General features: G+C 47.1%; 1 protein-coding gene across 12 annotated transcripts in view; it reads left to right on the forward strand.

Annotated features, from left to right (window-relative positions):
• Smco4 (single-pass membrane protein with coiled-coil domains 4) overlaps window positions 1–16,685 on the forward strand; it is a 52,372-nt gene that overhangs the window by 18,097 nt on the left and 17,590 nt on the right. For 7 of the 12 annotated variants that reach the window (XM_085844418.1, XM_021172414.3, XM_085844419.1 and 4 more), the window contains exon 2: window positions 14,216–14,292. Coding sequence is in view for 3 of the 12 variants with exons in the window: in XM_085844423.1 (XP_085700549.1) it covers window positions 2,294–2,415; window positions 14,216–14,292; window positions 15,498–15,515 (217 nt within the window). In the remaining 9 variants the exon portion in view is untranslated. Of the gene's footprint in view, window positions 1–2,293; window positions 2,416–8,767; window positions 9,282–14,215; window positions 14,293–15,497; window positions 15,809–16,685 lie in introns of those variants that run through there. The other 5 variants (XM_085844423.1, XM_085844417.1, XM_085844416.1 and 2 more) reach the window with 5 other exon arrangements.

Raw genomic sequence — 16,685 nt, forward strand, 5'->3', positions numbered from 1 at the left:
GGCCCTTCCAGACCTCTGGAACTGAACTTGAAGCTTAACCTGTGGTTTGATGGTGACCAGGGAAGGGAAGGCTGTTGCAGTAGAGCAGGTGTGTGGTAAGAAAATGTCCTGGTTTTACACTTTAGAGAACACAGAACATCAGGCGTAGATGGGAAGTGGGGCTGGGCTGGAATTCAGCCCAGTGAAGCTGCTTGGGACAGCTGCTGCCTTTTATTTTCTAAAACAATGATACAGTTGCAGGGGGAATCTGGGGGCTTTGTATCCAGCCCAATGATAGTTTTAGTGGACTATCTGGGGGCTGGCAAACACAGGGTTCTGAGATCATTCTCTGTGCCTTAACAGCCCTGTGGTACACCAAGCCAAGGCTGACCACCCACATACACTCTCATGGGGCCTGTCGAAGGACTATGTGCTGGGTTTCTGCCTTTGTTCTCTGTCTCTGTAAGTGCTGTGTGTGTGTGTGTGTGTGTGTGTGTGTGTGCTTGAGGAGGTCCCAGTGGTACATTGCTAAGAATTAGCCAGCAATAGACAGTTTCTCCCTTGAAGTTTACTTGAAGTAATATCTCTTACTTATGCTGGGAAGCAACATAGTATCCCTACAGTCAAGCTTAGTGGTTAAGCTTGTAAACTTTCAGCCAGTCTAAGACACTGAACTACCTTCCATGATTGGGTGAGTACCTTACTGTCTTTTCTTTTCCCATTTGTGTGTGTGTGTGTGTGTGTGTGCATATGAGTGTTCATAAATATGGAAGCCTGAGATTGATGTTGGCAGTCATTCTTGATCATCTTGAACCTTATTCATTGAGGCAGGCAGGTCCCTCTGATGGGCTGGTCTTGCTGGCCAGCTTGTACAATACCACACCCACCTAGCATTTACATGGGCTCTGGGGATCCTAACGCTGGTCCTATTTGATGGCAAGAGATTTAACCACTGAGCCATCTCCCCAGTCAGTGCCCTGTCAGGTCCAAAGCGAACTCCATCTCCCCAGATTGTGGTGTTTGATAAAAGCCAGCATTGCTCCGGAACTTGTAAAGAGGGTTCCCCTCTACCAATAACCATTTCCCTTATCATTGTCAGAAGGGACAAGTGTCTGTCTGTGTGGAGGTGATGAGTATTAGCGTACCAAAGGCGTGATGCCATAGGCTCCCTTAAAAGTCCTCGCTGACATCCTGGCTCTTCTCACCTCTTCTAACCTCTCATCCCTGCAGTTGTCTAGCTCGTGTGCTTCCCTCCCCAGCTCCTCATTCTCCTTAGAGCACGGCTAGTCTGGCTGTGCGCCCTCCTGCTCCTTTGTCTTCATCTGTGTCCTACCCATCTCCTCTGCTCCTGCTTCTCTCCTGGCCAGGCCCCGTCTGCTGGCCATGTTCAGTCTGCTGCTCTTTCTTCCTGCTCTGGACTCTTCCAGATGCCTCTGGCTGTTTAACCTCCCCCCCCAACATGACATGGAGTGGTCATGTCTTCCGTTTATATACCCCTTTTAGCACCTTTTCTATGAAACAAAGGTATTGTCCATCTGCTATGGGTGCCTGCTTTTCACTGCCAGTGACTTGCTTGCGTTGAGGGTGAGTGGCTTGGTGCCACCTGCAGCACTGTGGGGGTCCCCCTCTCTAGAAAGGACATGTATCTTCTCTGCCACATGTTAGCCCCATCACCCTTCTTTTTTCTTGCCTCAATTTAAACCCACTGTGTCTTTCTCTTCTCCTGGCTGTGTGGAGGGAGACACCCCTTGTGTCTGCTTTTTGCTAGCATGTCCGATGCTTGACTTGCCTGGTGTGTTTGTGTCAAGTCTCAGCTTGGTGGAGTGTCACACCTAGGGGACGTTACACATGAGGGTCATCCTGTTGCCTGGCTGTTGCCTTTTACATCTTGCCTCTTTCCCGCTGTGCTTCCTTGGAGGAGCCCCTGGTTAGGACTTTGTGATCTGCAGTCTCTTGCTCTCTTCTTTGGTTGCGGGCGCCTGGCCTCCAGTTGGAAAGAGCTTGCAGAGTCAGTCTTGTGTAATCTTATCCTTTACATGTGCTTCTTTGTCAGCCCCAACGCTTGCTGAGTGAGTCTCTGGCCTGCCGTCGGTATTTCAGGCTTATCTCCTGGCTCTGCTGGACAGGAATGCACAATGAATTAATTGAGTTGTTTTCATTTCGCTTACTGCCTCACTGAACACCTGCATGGTGGATCCTGCCAACTCCCCTGCCTGCTACCTGATTGGCCAGCTGTCCCTGCCATGTTAGTTTCTTGCTTATATCAGAAATGTCAGTCTTGACTTTTGAAGTCACTTGACCATGTTGTTTTTAGTTTAAAGGCGCACTGCGTGCTCTTTTGGTACCTACCATCCCTGTGTTCCCACCATGCTGTCAGCTTTATGATCATGGTGACCACAACCCTTGTGAAACCTGCTGAGGATGGAGGATGCAGGGGTGAGTGTGCTCCCCTGGGTTCCCAGTCTTACTTGTCTTTCCGCGGCCTCCTTTTGACCCTGTCTTACTTAATCTGCTGTTGCTGCTTCTGGCGTGACCTCTGACGAGATGTGGCAGATGCAGCTTTAAAGACTGAAGATGAATCTTGATCAATATTTGGGGTTCATATTATTCCACAGGTAAATGTGGTTTTACCAAGAACAAGAATGTGAAGAATGAATACAGCCCAACCACAGACGCTGTCCTTGTCTGTAGGCTGTGCTGTCCCTTGCTGGTTTTCCTTGATTGAAATGTCCCAGAGCCTGCTTTGTGGTTCCTGTAGTAGTTCTATTTCTAATTTTTCAGAAGCATCCTGTGGAGGTTTAAATGAGAATGGCCCTCATATCCTCATTTGTTTGATTTCTTGGTCCCCAGTTAGTGGAACTCTTGGGGAAGGATTAGAAGGTGTGGCATTGTTGGGGTGTGTGTTCTCCTTGGAGGCGGTGTGTCACTGCTTTGAGGTTTCAAAAGACCAGGCCCGGCCCAGTCTCATCCTCTCTCTGTCTTCGGATCAGAATGTACAGTCTCAGCTCCTGCTCCAGCACATGCCTGCCTGCTGCCCTGCTCCCACCATGATGATCATGATGGACTGACTCTCTGAAATTGTAATCGAGCCCCCAATTAAATGCTTCCTTTTGTAAGTTGCCTTGGCCATGGTGTCTCTTCACAGCAACGGAGCAGTAACTGAGACTCCAACTTTCCCCATAATGGCTGTACTGGGTTACAGTCCTACTAGCAGTAAATAGGGTTCTTGTCTTGCCCCAGTTGGAAAATTTCCGATAGCTCTATGTGTGTTCATGGAGGTGCGACTTTCCAGTGGCCTCACAAGGATTGCTCTGGGGTGAGGCTCTTCCCTCTGGCTGCAGGAAGGAAGTGTGGAGTTGGTTAGCAGGCTGGGTCCTGACTTGCCCCTGTGTATCATAGGCAGATTAGTCTAGGGAGTGCTCTTTGTCTTCTCGGCAAGTTTACGGAAGGCCTAAAATTAGTGTGTCCCATTAGGACGGTCAGGAGAGAGTGGATGGGCAGTGTTGGGCATGCTGCAAGTGCTTACCCGACGGCCATCTTCTTCATCTGCGGCTACGAGGAGAGAACAGGCTCTATCTGGAGAGAAGCAAATGCTAGAGGCCTAGGGTAGGCATTAGCCACCCACCAGGGTTTAGCTTAGTCCTTGGAAAAAAGGGTAGAAAGTACCTCGCTTTCTAGACTTCTAGAAGTCTCCTTAGTCATGTGACATCTGTGGAGGACCATCTATAAGACACTGTTCCTGGCACAGCCGGTTCTTCAGAGTGTTGAAGTCAAACGAAAAGCCAGACGGGTATCAGTTAAGGGATCAGGCATGGAGACGCATATCTGTTTCCCTGTCACTTGGGAGACCAAGGCAGGAGGATTCAGAGATTAAGGTTGGCCTGGTTCTAGAGTTAAAAAAGGAGGGGGAACCCAAGAAAGGAAGAGGACAGGCCAAGTGCCTTGCTTGGTCTCTCTTCCCAAGGAGCTCAGCTCTTACAGCCTGCCCACTACAGTTAGACAGGCAGATACACACACCCATCCCCTCACCTATATACACATGTGTGCGCATGTTCGCGTGCGCGCACACACACACACAGACACGCAGGCACCCCTATACACATGCACATGAACACACACATACGCATACACTCACACGCGCACAGATGCACTCACCCATATCTGCCCCTCCCCTCCCCCTACTGTCTCCTTCTCATAGTACCATCACTACTGCAGCTTTATTAAGGCCTAAGGAAGGTTCCCTTGGTCCATGGGTGAGGGGAGGGTGATAAAGGTGGGAGAGTGGAGTCTACTTTTATTGGGAAAAACCATAGTTTCGCTTTGGTTTGTCCACACTAGTGGTGTGGGCTGTCTAGTTTGCAGCTGAGTCCGCTGAACCTCTCTTTTCTCATCTTGTTTTTGCCAAACATCTCAGCTGCTGTCTTGTGGAAGGTTGATTGATTACCATCAGTGCTTTATGGTTAGTGTCCACCTGCTGGATCTGGCGAAGGAAGACTTCCGTGGGGAGCAAGGTTTATCAGGGAGCATACAGGTTTTGCTGTTTCTTCTCTCTTAGCTAAGTCCTTTCTTTGCCCCAGCTGATCAGAATTTTTTCCTCTGTGGCTTACACACAAGAGTTGTAGACAGTAAACACTGTGACCTTTAATGACTCCCTGGGCTTGCCTTTCTCATAGTGACAATAACAGGAGATGAGGGGGCATTCAACTTCCACGATTGTTTTATTAACTGCCTGGCACTAATGAATCCACTGTCCTGAATATCATTAATTTTCTAAACAAATTGTGCTGTGAGCACAGTAAATCTTTCAAGTTGTAATCCTGGAGTTGCTTGACCTGACCTATGTATTTGTAGGAAGTGAATGAGTGGGTCTTAATAAATTATGGCCTTTTGTGAGCCTAAAGAGGGCTTTTTCTGAGTTAATTATGTCCCGGGGAGCAGAGAATGCCATCTCTAAGTCAGACAGGGTGTTCACCATGTCTCTGTAACAAGGATAATGGTGCTAAGATTTTAGAATAATTGCATGTGGATTTGGCTTTGAAGTTAAGTGGGTTCAGTGCTGGCAAGACTGCTTACTCAACTGCATTGTTCTGAGTGTCACTGTGTCACCAGCACAGTGGATGTGGCTGAGGATGACAGAAACTGACATAGGTCCTTAGCTGTGAGGCAGTGCTTGACAGTTGTAACCTCTGCTGTAAAAATGGTGGCTTCAGGAGCAACATCAGGATGTGACTGTAGAAACTGTGCATCTGAATGTGATATTTCGGACAAAATCAATTAGTTTTTGTGAGAGTTAGCCACTTGCTGCTGGATGCCTCGCTGTGCAGGTGACAGTGGTGTGGGGGGAAAGTACTGTCTTCCTCTGATCTCACAGGCTTAACCTGCCCCTTCTTGGATCACCAACCAATGGTCCCCTCACTACTGCAGTCACTTGAGAGGGTCTTTCCGTTCCCTGTCCCTCACTAGCGCTCCCCAAGACCTGTGGGCTCTGCTGCTCCTACTCACCCCTGGCTTTTGAAAAGTACAGATTGAGCAGTGCCTTTCTTCAGGGAATCTCTAAAGAGCCCATGCACGTCAAAGAGTATGCAGTCTGTAGTGACAAGGCCCGGTGCCTCTGGTCTCTACCTGCTTCCTAGATCCTCTCTGCTGACTGTCTTTCTTACCCACTGGTTTTTAGCACCTAGATAAACCGCGATTTGAAAGACCTTGCCTTTGCATCTGTACTGTTGACCCCAGACTTGGCCCTCTTTGTGACTTTCCACTATTGCAAGTTGGCTTAAAACAGCCATAAAGAAAGTTTCTTGTTTACTTACTGTCTGTCTGAAGGCACTGGGACAAAAGCATGCCAAGGAAATACAAGAAGTAATACAGAGCTGAAGCAGCAGGAAGAAGAGGGAGAAGTCAAATTGATCATTTCTGTCAAAACAGTCTTTAATCATCTTCCTGCCTGGCTTCTCCAGGGTCCATTTAGTTGGCTGTCTTTATCTTGTTGATGCAGTCAAAGTCTTTTTGGGTTTTACTCATTTGTTTACAGGCCTCTCAACATCTACCGCAACTGGATGCTGAGGTTCTGATCCACATTCATTGGGCATGCTTTCCACTTTGCTGGGGTCTGGGAAAGTCTTAGACCTTAGATCAAGAGAGCAGTTCAGATCTGGAGAGGTGGCCCAGTTGGTAAAGTATTTGCTATGTGGTCATGAGGACTTGAGTTTGAATTCTAGTACCAACATAAAAAAGGCAGATTGCTGTGGTATGCTCTGGGTAAGACATAGGAGACCATGTATCAGAAAACAAGGTGTAGACTGACTGAAGAAGACACCGGAGATTCACCCCTGGCCTCTCCATACACATGTATGTACACATACACATATACACACGTGCACACTCATGGACACTTGAGTGTACACACACACACACACACACACACACACACACACTAGAACAAGTGTGAGCAGTTGAGCAGCCGTCTGCTCCATAAGCCAGTGGGTAGTAATAGCTGTCAGCTCACATCTAGGTGATCCTGACATGGGAGTGAATGAGGTATGAATTGGTGTCTGGCATTAGCCATCCTGTTGTCCAGGAAGCCAGTTGTTTCTTTAACCTTTCCTGTCTTGGGTCTCTTGCTGGACAGAGTGCCTTTGTGATGCAGGCTGCCAGGAACCAGAAAGGCCACGTAGACTCCAGCCTTGGTCAAGGCAGCTCTCGTCAACTGGGCATGTATGATCCTGGCCAAACCCATTCAAATTCCTTTTCTGTATCTAAGATTTTAGTGAGTTTTGAAACCTTGACAGCTGGCCTTGGGAGCCCTCTGGCCTACAATAGGTGTTGACTGGAAAACCCTGGATTCTGCTTTGGCCCTGAAGTAGAGGCTGCAGGGATAATCTCAGGCTTGCTTCCCTGTGCCAGACTAGGCTCACAGTGCCACCCTGCTATGGCATCTCCGCCCACCCTCCTAGGAGAGGTGATGGATCCCTCATTGTAAGAAGAGGAAACTGAGGCCCAGTAAGCTTGAACAAGTTGCCATTGTGGTCCATCAGGAGCCTTTGAGAGTTAGCAGAGAGCTGTGTGGGCTGCCTCAGAGTTTGTCCTATGCACTCTAGGTTGGAATAGCAGATATTTCCCAGGGGACATTCTTGCTCAGGTGGTCAGCTAGACCTGGCTCTGTTGAGCAATCCTTCACTCTGAAATGTTCCCTCTCTGTTCCTCCTTTCCCTTCTCCAAAAGTGGGGTGCAGTATGTGGAGACTGGCTGCAGCCCACAGTCAAGCTCTGCCACAGAGGCCAGTGTCCTCTCCTCACTGTCTGTCCTTCCCATTTGTCTCCTTTGGTTAGGTCTGTCTGTCTGCCTCTGTCTATGTGCATAATGATCTATCTACCTATCCTCTTTCTGGCTTTGGTTTTGAAGCAGTGTCACTCTGAAGCCCAGGCTAGCCTCCAGCTCTCCCTGAAGCCCAGGCTAGCCTCCAGCTCTCCCTGAAGCCCAGGCTAGCCTCCAGCTCTCCCTGAAGCCCAGGCTAGTTTCCAGCTCTTGCTGAGCCCACTGCTTGCCTCTTGAGAGCTGGGATTGCAGCAGTGAGCTTTCTTTTCCACCTTCCTGCTCCCCACTGGCTCCTGTAATTTTGTTTCACAGACATGCCTGAAATGCATCTTGATTTGTGCATTTTGAGAGATTTACAGCCTTGCATTTTGTTGCCACGAATTCTTTCACTTTGCAGGATTTGGTTACAAGTCTGTTTTGCAAGACCTGGCTTTTCTTATTTCTTCCATCATTAAACTTTAATATTTCCCCATTTCTGCTCTTTTATAGAAATTTGTATTTCATTTTTTAGGGTGTAATAACGGGCCTTTGGTGCCCTGCAGTTTGACTTCCCGTCGGATCTATTCCTAGAATCATACATCTGTGGGGTACAGCGTGCTTTTGTTTCCTTCTCTGAGGCAGGTCTGCCAGTGGCAGTTGTGGGAGTTCGTGCACCTCAGTTACTTGCCTCTCGGAAAATCAGTTGTGAGAGTTAGCACATCTCTGTTGATTTCCTCTCGGAGATCAGTCGTGAGTGCCCACCAGTGTCGGTCGGCCTCTGTTCTTCCGTTCCCTGACCTTCACCCGACTAGTGTTTAGTTTTAGGACTCTCTACCTAAGTCTCAAAAATTGATGAGGTTTTCCTGAACAGTGTGTGTGTGTGTGTGTGTGTGAATATATAGGGCAGGGGTCTGTGTGTTGACAGTGCCTGCATGCACAAGTCTGAGGATAACCTTGGCTATTGGTCGTCAGGTTCCTACTAACCTCTAGTTTAAGATCGTCTGTCGTTGGCCTAAACTTGGCCATGTTGGTCAAGCTGGCCCACCCACAGGCTTCCAGGGATCCGCTTATCTGCCACTCAAATGACCACTGTACCCAGCTTTGTACTTGAGTTCTTGGGATCCAAGCCAGTCCTTCTGTTTTAAAGACTTTTCCCCAATTAAGCCATCTGAATACCTTTGATTTATACAAACCATGTCTAGAAACACTTATGCCTTAGAATTTGAAATGAATTAGAATATTTATTAAGTTAAATATAACAACAAGCAAATTTCATAATATCTAGATATCCATTGTATAGTTGTGCATGGGTGGTATGCATGTTTGCACACCTGTGTCTATACATGGTTATACATATGTGTGTGTGTGTGTTGTGCATGTATGAAGAGGCATGCACGTAAAGGCTTGAAGTTGGTGGGTATTTTCCTCAGTCATGCTCCATTAGGCAGAACCTCTCACTGAACCTGCAGCTCACCAGTTCCAGCTAGTCTAGCTAGCTGGCTTGCCAGTCTTTCCTTTCTCTGTGCTGGGATCTCAGGATCATGGCTGCCAAGCTTCATGTGGGCTTTTGGGATGGAAACTCCTGTTCTTGTGCTTGTGTGGCAAGTGTTTTATTCACCAAGGTGTCTCTCCAGCCCGATTCACATTCCTAATGAAGTAACTGTTTCCAGCACAGCACATTTAGTAAGAAGAGTAGCATTGTTTACTTAACTGTAGCTATTGTGGTCTCAAGGCTTCTGCATTCATCCTGTCTCACGATCATTTGTTGTGTGGCGCTTCATCTCAGTTGCTAACCTGAGAGAGAGAACCTCAGTTGAGGAATTAACCCTACCAGATTACACTATGGGCGTGTCTGTGGAGAACTGCTTGGTTAATGATTGATGTAGGAAGGCCCAGCCCACTGTGGGCGGCACCATGCCCAGGCTAGTGGGCCTGGGCTGTATAAAAAAGATGTCATTGTCTTCCTCCTCCTTATGCTCCACCTCCACCACCACCTTCTCTTCTTTACGGTAAGGGCTGGATAGCTGGTGTTTGAACAGATGGAACACTTAGCATGCTATCCCAGGGTTCCAGGGGTTTGCTTTATTTTATTTTACTTTATTTATTTATTTATTTATTTTTGTGATACCACCAGGCATTAAGCATGGAAGGATTTGGGAATGCTCAAACAGGTTTTTAGTTCATGAATGTATGTGTTTTTTTGTTTTGTAAAATTTTAGAGGAGGAAGGAATGTGGAATGGAGCATATCTCAAGTTGTGTGCAAGTAAGCTGTGAGACTTGCTTTGACGGCATGGCTCAGGTTTAGGGTCCTTAGGATGTTCTTCAGGTTATAATCATGGGCCTTGGATTTTCTCTTGAAAAGCCCTGCATCTGGAGTCACAGGTAGTTGTGAACCTGATATGGGTGTTGGGAACTGAATTGGAGTCCTGGAAGAAGCCTTTCTAGCCCTGGCCTTTCCTTTTTACCAGATGGTAAAGTTGACTGCTGGTGTTCTGGCTTGGCCCCACATACTTAGACACCTCTAGGCACTAACACACCGAGCAGTGGAGGGGTGAGTTGGAGACACCAACACACACTGGCCAGTCACACTAGATCTGTTGTTCTCCGCTACCCTGCCTCTAAAGTTCTGGCTTGCTGGTAGGCCCCTCTCTGGATACTGCTGCTGGCACTCTTGTGATCCAGATAAGGATGTCAGCTGCATTCCAGGCTGAGCCAACCTCCAGGGCAGCAGGTTGGATTTGTCTTTTTGGCATGTGAGACATTATAGGTGAGGCCTTGGCTGCTGATTTTTTCATGTGGTGGCCTGAGATTGAATTAAGATGATAGGGAACTTTGGACCTCTTGATTTTTAGTCTTTGTGATTGAGTTAGATTTGCAGAAATATCATGAATTGCTAATTTAAAAACCTTTCTTTTCTTTGTAAAAATGACTCAGGCTAATTATAGAAATTGAAAAAGTATAAGAAAGCATAGTGCTAAACAAGTTTCTATTCAGGGATAATCACTAAAAACATTTTGTTGTATTTGCATGTATTTTGTATGCATAATTAAGGTCCTTGTGTGTAAATTTTGATTTCTGTTTTCTCTCCTGCATTGGTTGCAGCACACTACAGGGGTTTGCATGGGTTTCTTATAACTGCTGTAACGTCTGTCTTCCCACCTGCCAGAGTGGCTCTTAACAGCGTGAGTGGCTAGAGACCTGAGTGCCAATTCAAGATGCAAGCAGGACTGACCCTCAGCTGCCTGTAGGGTTAATTGTTGGCTCCTTGCTTCTGCTAGCTGTGGCATTCAAGGCTCATTCAGAGTATTGCTGGGGTTTTTTGTTTTTGTTTTTATTTGCAGTATTGGGATTTGAACCCACGCCCAGGCTTCAAGCATGCTAGACAAGCACTCTTTCTGAGCTGTTATCCCCAGACTCTTTATTTATTTATTTATTTATTTAAACTGTGTTTCTAATATTGAGAACGGTTCTCACTAAGTTACACAGACTAGGTTTACTCCCACTTGGCCTGAATCTGTGCTGGCTTGGTCTCAAGGTTGTTGATAGTATCTGCAAGAGGGCTTGTTCACATAAGGTTCCCTTCGCAGCTTTCAGGATAGGGCTTGCCATTGATAGGCTGTTGTTCAGATCTGTGAGAAGGGCTCTGAGGCTGGCCTGTGTAGACTCAAATCCCAGAGCCCTCTCACACATGCCAGATTACCTTGAGCAAGAACCTTGGTTCTCGGCCAGTCGTTTTCTGATTGAGAAGTTGAAACACCTGCATGCCTGAGTTGGTTTAGCCTTTGATGGGGTGAGGGTGTGTGTGTGTGTGTGTGTGTCTGTATTACACTACTTTACATGCTTAGTGTAGTGCCTAGCTCAATTAAGGATTAGCTGTTATTGCAGTTTTTTTATTAAAAATTCTGCATAACATGATTTTTATTTTAATAGCTTAATATTTTCATGAGTCAACCACATTTATTTACCCAATTTCCTTTTGTTGGCAAGAAGTCTTTCTGTTTTTTACCTCACGCATAAGGCTACCGTGGATGTCCTTGACTGTCTAGTTTTGTTCTGTGTCAGTTCTGTTTTCTACTGTAGAATTTGCGAAATGGAATTGTGGCTTCAAACGGTGAATGTGATTTTTTAGCTTTTTAATCAGTGTGGTGAGTGGCCTTCCAGAAGGCTTCCACCTGCTGAGTTCCTGTCGGCAGCTGAGAGCTGAGAGAGCCTGTGGTCCTATCAGCTGTGGAACACTGGCCCTTCCAAGTCTAAATTAGTGTAGACACTGCTGGCTCTTCTGAAGTTGTCCACTGTTAGGGCTGGGTGTGAGTTTGCAAAGGGACCACTGGCCTTCTGTTCTGAAATGGAGTCCTGTTCTGCTATGTCTCCGAGCTTCAAAGCCTGAAGGCTTCCAGAGACTTCATAAAGTCTGTGAGGGTGAGTGTTTTAGAGAGCACACGCTAACAGCAGGGTGACTGCAGGCTATAGTTTTGTTCTTGTTTTCAGACTTGGACATTTAAAACTCTGCTTGGTGGTACTTGAACAGAGAACCAGTTGACTTAGCTTTGTGCTAAAGCCATGTGAGGTCCTGAGGACTGGGGAGAGGGCAGCCATGTAAACCAAGAACCAGCTTCCTGCCTCCTTTCCTGCAGTGATCACAGACTGTAGCCTGGGCCACCCTCATCCTGGCTTCTGGGTCATGGAGGAAGAGTGGGGATCTGAGCCTGACCCCAGGGCCCTCATCAGAGGCCCATTTGCCACAGTGCTGCTCAGGCCATCGAAACTGGGTGGGCTTATTCTCCCCAGTTGTGATTAATATGAAGGTACAGTAAATCCAATAACTTGCCTGAAAGGAATTCAGTAATAACCAAGCGGGAGTCTTTGCCAACATGAAGACCTTGGGGTAGAATCATCATGGCTTAGTCAGGACACCCCAAATGCTACCTCACAGACTCAGGATGACTAGGTCTCCTGACTAGTGAGAAGATGGGAGGGAGCAGAGGTGCCAAGGAATGCCTCTGTCCATCGGCGCTGGCCCGGAGGAAGAACCTCTGTAGGGAATGTGTGTACGCTGCCTTCTTGGTTTCAGAATCAATCTCTGCTGCTTTAAACTCCTCATTTGGTGGCAGTTTGCTTCAAAGCTCATATGCCAGTCTGTGTTCTAGACAACAAAACGACTCCTCTGACCAAGTGCCAGCCCAGTGGCAAGAAGGCTTCTAACCACCCTGTGCTTGCTTTGTTACACTGCCACACGGGGTTGGTGGCAGGTGGCACTGGTTTGAGCATTATTTGTTCCATGTGTAAGTCTTTTCATCCTCTTTGGTTTTTGGCTTGGGCAACTGAGGCCTGGGAAGAAGCAGTGGCAGGACAGAGTCTTTGCTGCTTGGGATAAGTAGGCAAGGAGCGTCAGGCAGCAGAGCTACTCCTTACTCTACAGGCCAGCTGTTGTCCCTGCCACCTACTCCACCAGCTTCTGCTCATGAAAGCTGAATACCCGAAATCAGTGGGCCACTGAGTTGTTCCCCAGACACAGTAGCTGGGCACATGGTAGCCAGTAAGCCAACTTAAGTAGACAGTGGACCTGCTGAGGCTGAAGGCTATTTGGGTCTCTTCATTCAGATTTCCAGCCCACTCTTCTGACTTGGCAGTTTTGGCCATATCTTCCTTTTGGAGCCAATGTAAACTATGTGTTTTCTGAGTGGTCATTGCCTTAGAACAGTGAGGTCACTCCAGTTCTTATGTTGCCCAGTGGAGTATGGATGCCTTGATCTGACGTTTGTGGCTGTCAGAAGAGTCCATTGCCTTCTTTCTAGTCTTGCTTCCTAATCCTGCCTTCAGTATCTTAAATCTCAGAGCCTTACCAGTCTGCTCCACAACGCATGGGAGTCTGGGCTCTTGTATTGAGTGTGACTCCTGATTCACCAGCGCTGCAACTAAAGGGGAAATATGGCAAGTGGTAGAAATTGGCCAAAAGTCTGGGATGTTCTTATGTGTGTATTTGTGTGTAAGTGTGCATATATTTATACATCTGTGTATATGTATGTGTGTATATGTGCATGCATATGTATATGCATGGCTCTGTATAATTCAGTAAAATGGGAAATATATAAAGTAGTGTTGTTTACCATCAGGTCAGTGAATTCACGTTAGACTGTCCATTCTGTCTGAGCCACCAAAAGACGGATGGCCACATCAGTAAACCAGGCTACAGCAGAAACAGAATTAGCCATAGCCAAACCAGAACCCTAGTGACAAATCAAATGTTTACTCCTAAAACAGAACATTGATAAGGCAGGAAAAGCGGTGCATTAAAGTTAAGGTTTAGCTTTGAGTTGGGGGTCTGTTTGGTTCCATTACTCAGTTACTCTTCTCAGGTTCTCCTGACCTGTGTTTGCAGTGGAACCCTTCTGTTTGTGTTTACAGGCCCCACCCTTATTATGCCTGGCTTCCCTGAAGTGGGGGAGGGGCATACTAATCTTGAATGTTTCTGGGGTTTTGGGGACCATTTTTGGCTCTGCACTCTGGGACTTTTTCCTTGAATATTCTTGAGACAGTGCCATTCCCCCTTCTTTTCTTTTCTCCATGTTTTTATTTCAGAATCTCCTGTTTCCTCACTCTCTGTTTCCACTTCCTTCCCAGTCCGGCTCAGGGTCTTTTATTTTACAATAGTGACTGTCGGTTACAGGAAACAGGAATGTCCTCACGCCAGTCTAAGTTGGCAGAAGGTTGCTGAGGAGTCTCAGGAATGCAGGGAACAAACTCAGCAGTCTGCTGGGGGTGTTGGTAGGAGGCCCCCAGCTGGGGCTGTGTCTCTGCGACAGATAGGGCAGCACACTGGCCGCCCTTCACCTGTTGCTTGGGGAAGGAAGCCCTTGTCAGCCTTCTCAGCATGGATGGGAGTCAGGCTGGGTAGCTCATTTTCAGACATCTCTTACACGTTCACTTCTAATTTCCCAACAGGAGTAACTCAGGCCACACTGACTGGAAATCAGTTGACTGACATCAGTGAAGCAGTGGTTCCTGAGTTTGAAGAAAAGGTAAAAACTCTACTCATTCTTGGGGGGATGGCAAACGTGCCCCCTCTCTGCTGGGCCTCTTCTTGCTCATCAAAGACCTTCCTCGGGTGCCTGCCAGGGGCTGGTTTTGAATTAAGGGTGCACAGAACGGGGGTCAGAGGTGAGGTTTTAAACTCACTGGCTGTGCCCACCCGCTTGGCACACTTGTCCATGTGAGCTTCTAGGCAACTCACTAAACAGCTGCACGTGACCGTCTCCCTAAGAGAACATTGTACTTTAAACTGGCCAGACGTTTCCTTTTCTCAACGTTTATGCTCCTGCTCCTCATCCCAGAGCAGCTTCTGATGCAGCCAGCCATCTTCGTGGCCGCTGTACCTTGGTAGATGAGTCCTAGCCCTTCCTTGGTGACTACAGGCGCAGCAGTCCCTTGGGTCTAGAGTACTTACCTGCTTGTTTGCAGTTAACTGTGCACACGGCGTCCATGTCCATTTTCCTTCTCGCAGCCGTCTTGAGAGACAGGCAGGCAGATGGTAGCCTTTCATTGTGAGTGAGCAAACAAGTTCAGAAGCTCAAGGCTTGCTCTGAGGCCACAGGTCAGTGTGGAGATCATCTGGTTTCTCAGTTCTTTGTAGGCCGCCTGGGTCCCACCCTTTCCAACCTCAGGTTCCTCTCAGGGGGTTTTGCCCTTCTGTGTACCCTGCTGTTTCTCCACTGCCAGCCTGGCACCTTTCCTCCACAGTCAGGATTTGATCCGTCTCCTGATCCCTTCCAGTAGGCATTGAAAGTGTCCTTTCCGCTTGGGGCTTATGTAAACGCTCGAAGTAAAATTGTTTCATATGAGTACTGCATGGGCACACTTCATACGTCAACTGGAAGACAGTGTCTAATCAACTTGATCCTGCTGCATCTGATGATGTTTTCTTTTTCCTTTTTAAAATAATTGCAAATGATCCTGTCAATCAAGGTGGCGCTGCACACTGAATTTGCCATGTGGCATTGTTCAGCTAAATGGAATTTCTAAAAAAAGAAAATCAACTTTTACTTAGAAAGCAGATTGTCAACTAACATTTGATTTGTCCTTTGATGGTGAAGTTGGAAAACAGACGCCACAGCGCGAGGCCAGGTTGTGGTCCAGAAGGAGGCAGATTAGCTTGAGAGCAGGATGCAGTTTCAATGAACCATTGTTTCCTGAAATAGGCTGACCTTTCCGGTTCTTCTCTCCGAAGGTCTTCCTCTGTTTTTGATACCAGTTGCCGGTGGGACTGAGCAGGAGTCCTCTGAACAGGGCCTGAAGGTGAAAGCTGCACGGCTCATCACTGATAGCAGCACTCTTTTACTGGGGTGTTTGCATTGAGAAGTCACCCAGCCTCCCGTGATGCTGTAATTGAGAATGTATCAGGCTGTGTACTTCCAGTTGTAGCATAGAACAAATTTTAAAAAGTTTTCATTGTGTGTTTCTACTGTGTACTCTGCTGTCACATGAGGCTTTTTCATATAAGTGAGTATATGACCCTCCCCACATCTCTCCACTGTCCCCTTTGACCCCTCCTGCCCGTCATTCCTTCTTCCCCTTGGCAGTTTTACCTCACTTTCATGTCATTCATTTTATATATATATATATATATATATATATATATATATATATATGCACATGCACACACACACACGTCACTTTATGTATCTCCATGAAATCTAGGAAGGACAAATGAGAGCAAACTGAAATTTGTTTTTCTCAGACTTTTTTAAGCATAAATTTGCTTAATATGATTATCTCTGGTGGCATCTATCCCCTTGCAATTGACATAATTTTGTCTTTTATGGCTGAAAACATTCCATATCAATCAGTTTTTTCTATCCATTTCTCTTGTTGTTAGATACCTATAGGTTTTTGTTTTCTAAACCTTAAAGGTCTAATACCTGTGATGCTGAGGCTGCCCCAGAGGCAGCCTGTGCTCCTAGTTGACTTGGTCTCATTGGTTGCACCCCACCTTGAGCTGGCCCAGCAGCAGGGACAATCCAGTCACTGTCAGAGGAAAGGACCAGAGAAAGGGGGCAGTAATGAGAACACCTTGATCATTTCCAGGGACTCCTTTGGGCCCTGTAGGCTTTTCTGTTTCCTATTCAGCAGTTAGGAAGTATGGCTATGACAGATCCTCTCTCCCCTCCATCTCAGCCAGGCACACAGTAGTTAACTTGCTTTTCTTTTCAAACCAAGGCTTAGAAGGTCTTCGTCAGGTCACCATCTCTCCCTTCCTTCCTTCGATTTCTGGATGCCTCAAAGCTGGCTCACACTCACCTATCACCTTCCCATAGCCAAACAGGTTCCTGGTTGCCTAGCTGAAGGCCAAGACCTGTCAGCTGGCAGCCCGACACCCCTTCTCTATTCTGCCCCTCCCTTTGGGCTGAGAATTAAG

The sequence above is a fragment of the Mus caroli genome, unplaced genomic scaffold (assembly GCF_978045245.1).
Source record: "Mus caroli unplaced genomic scaffold, Mus_caroli_1 scaffold_11, whole genome shotgun sequence".
Classification (NCBI taxonomy): Eukaryota; Metazoa; Chordata; class Mammalia; order Rodentia; family Muridae; genus Mus; species Mus caroli.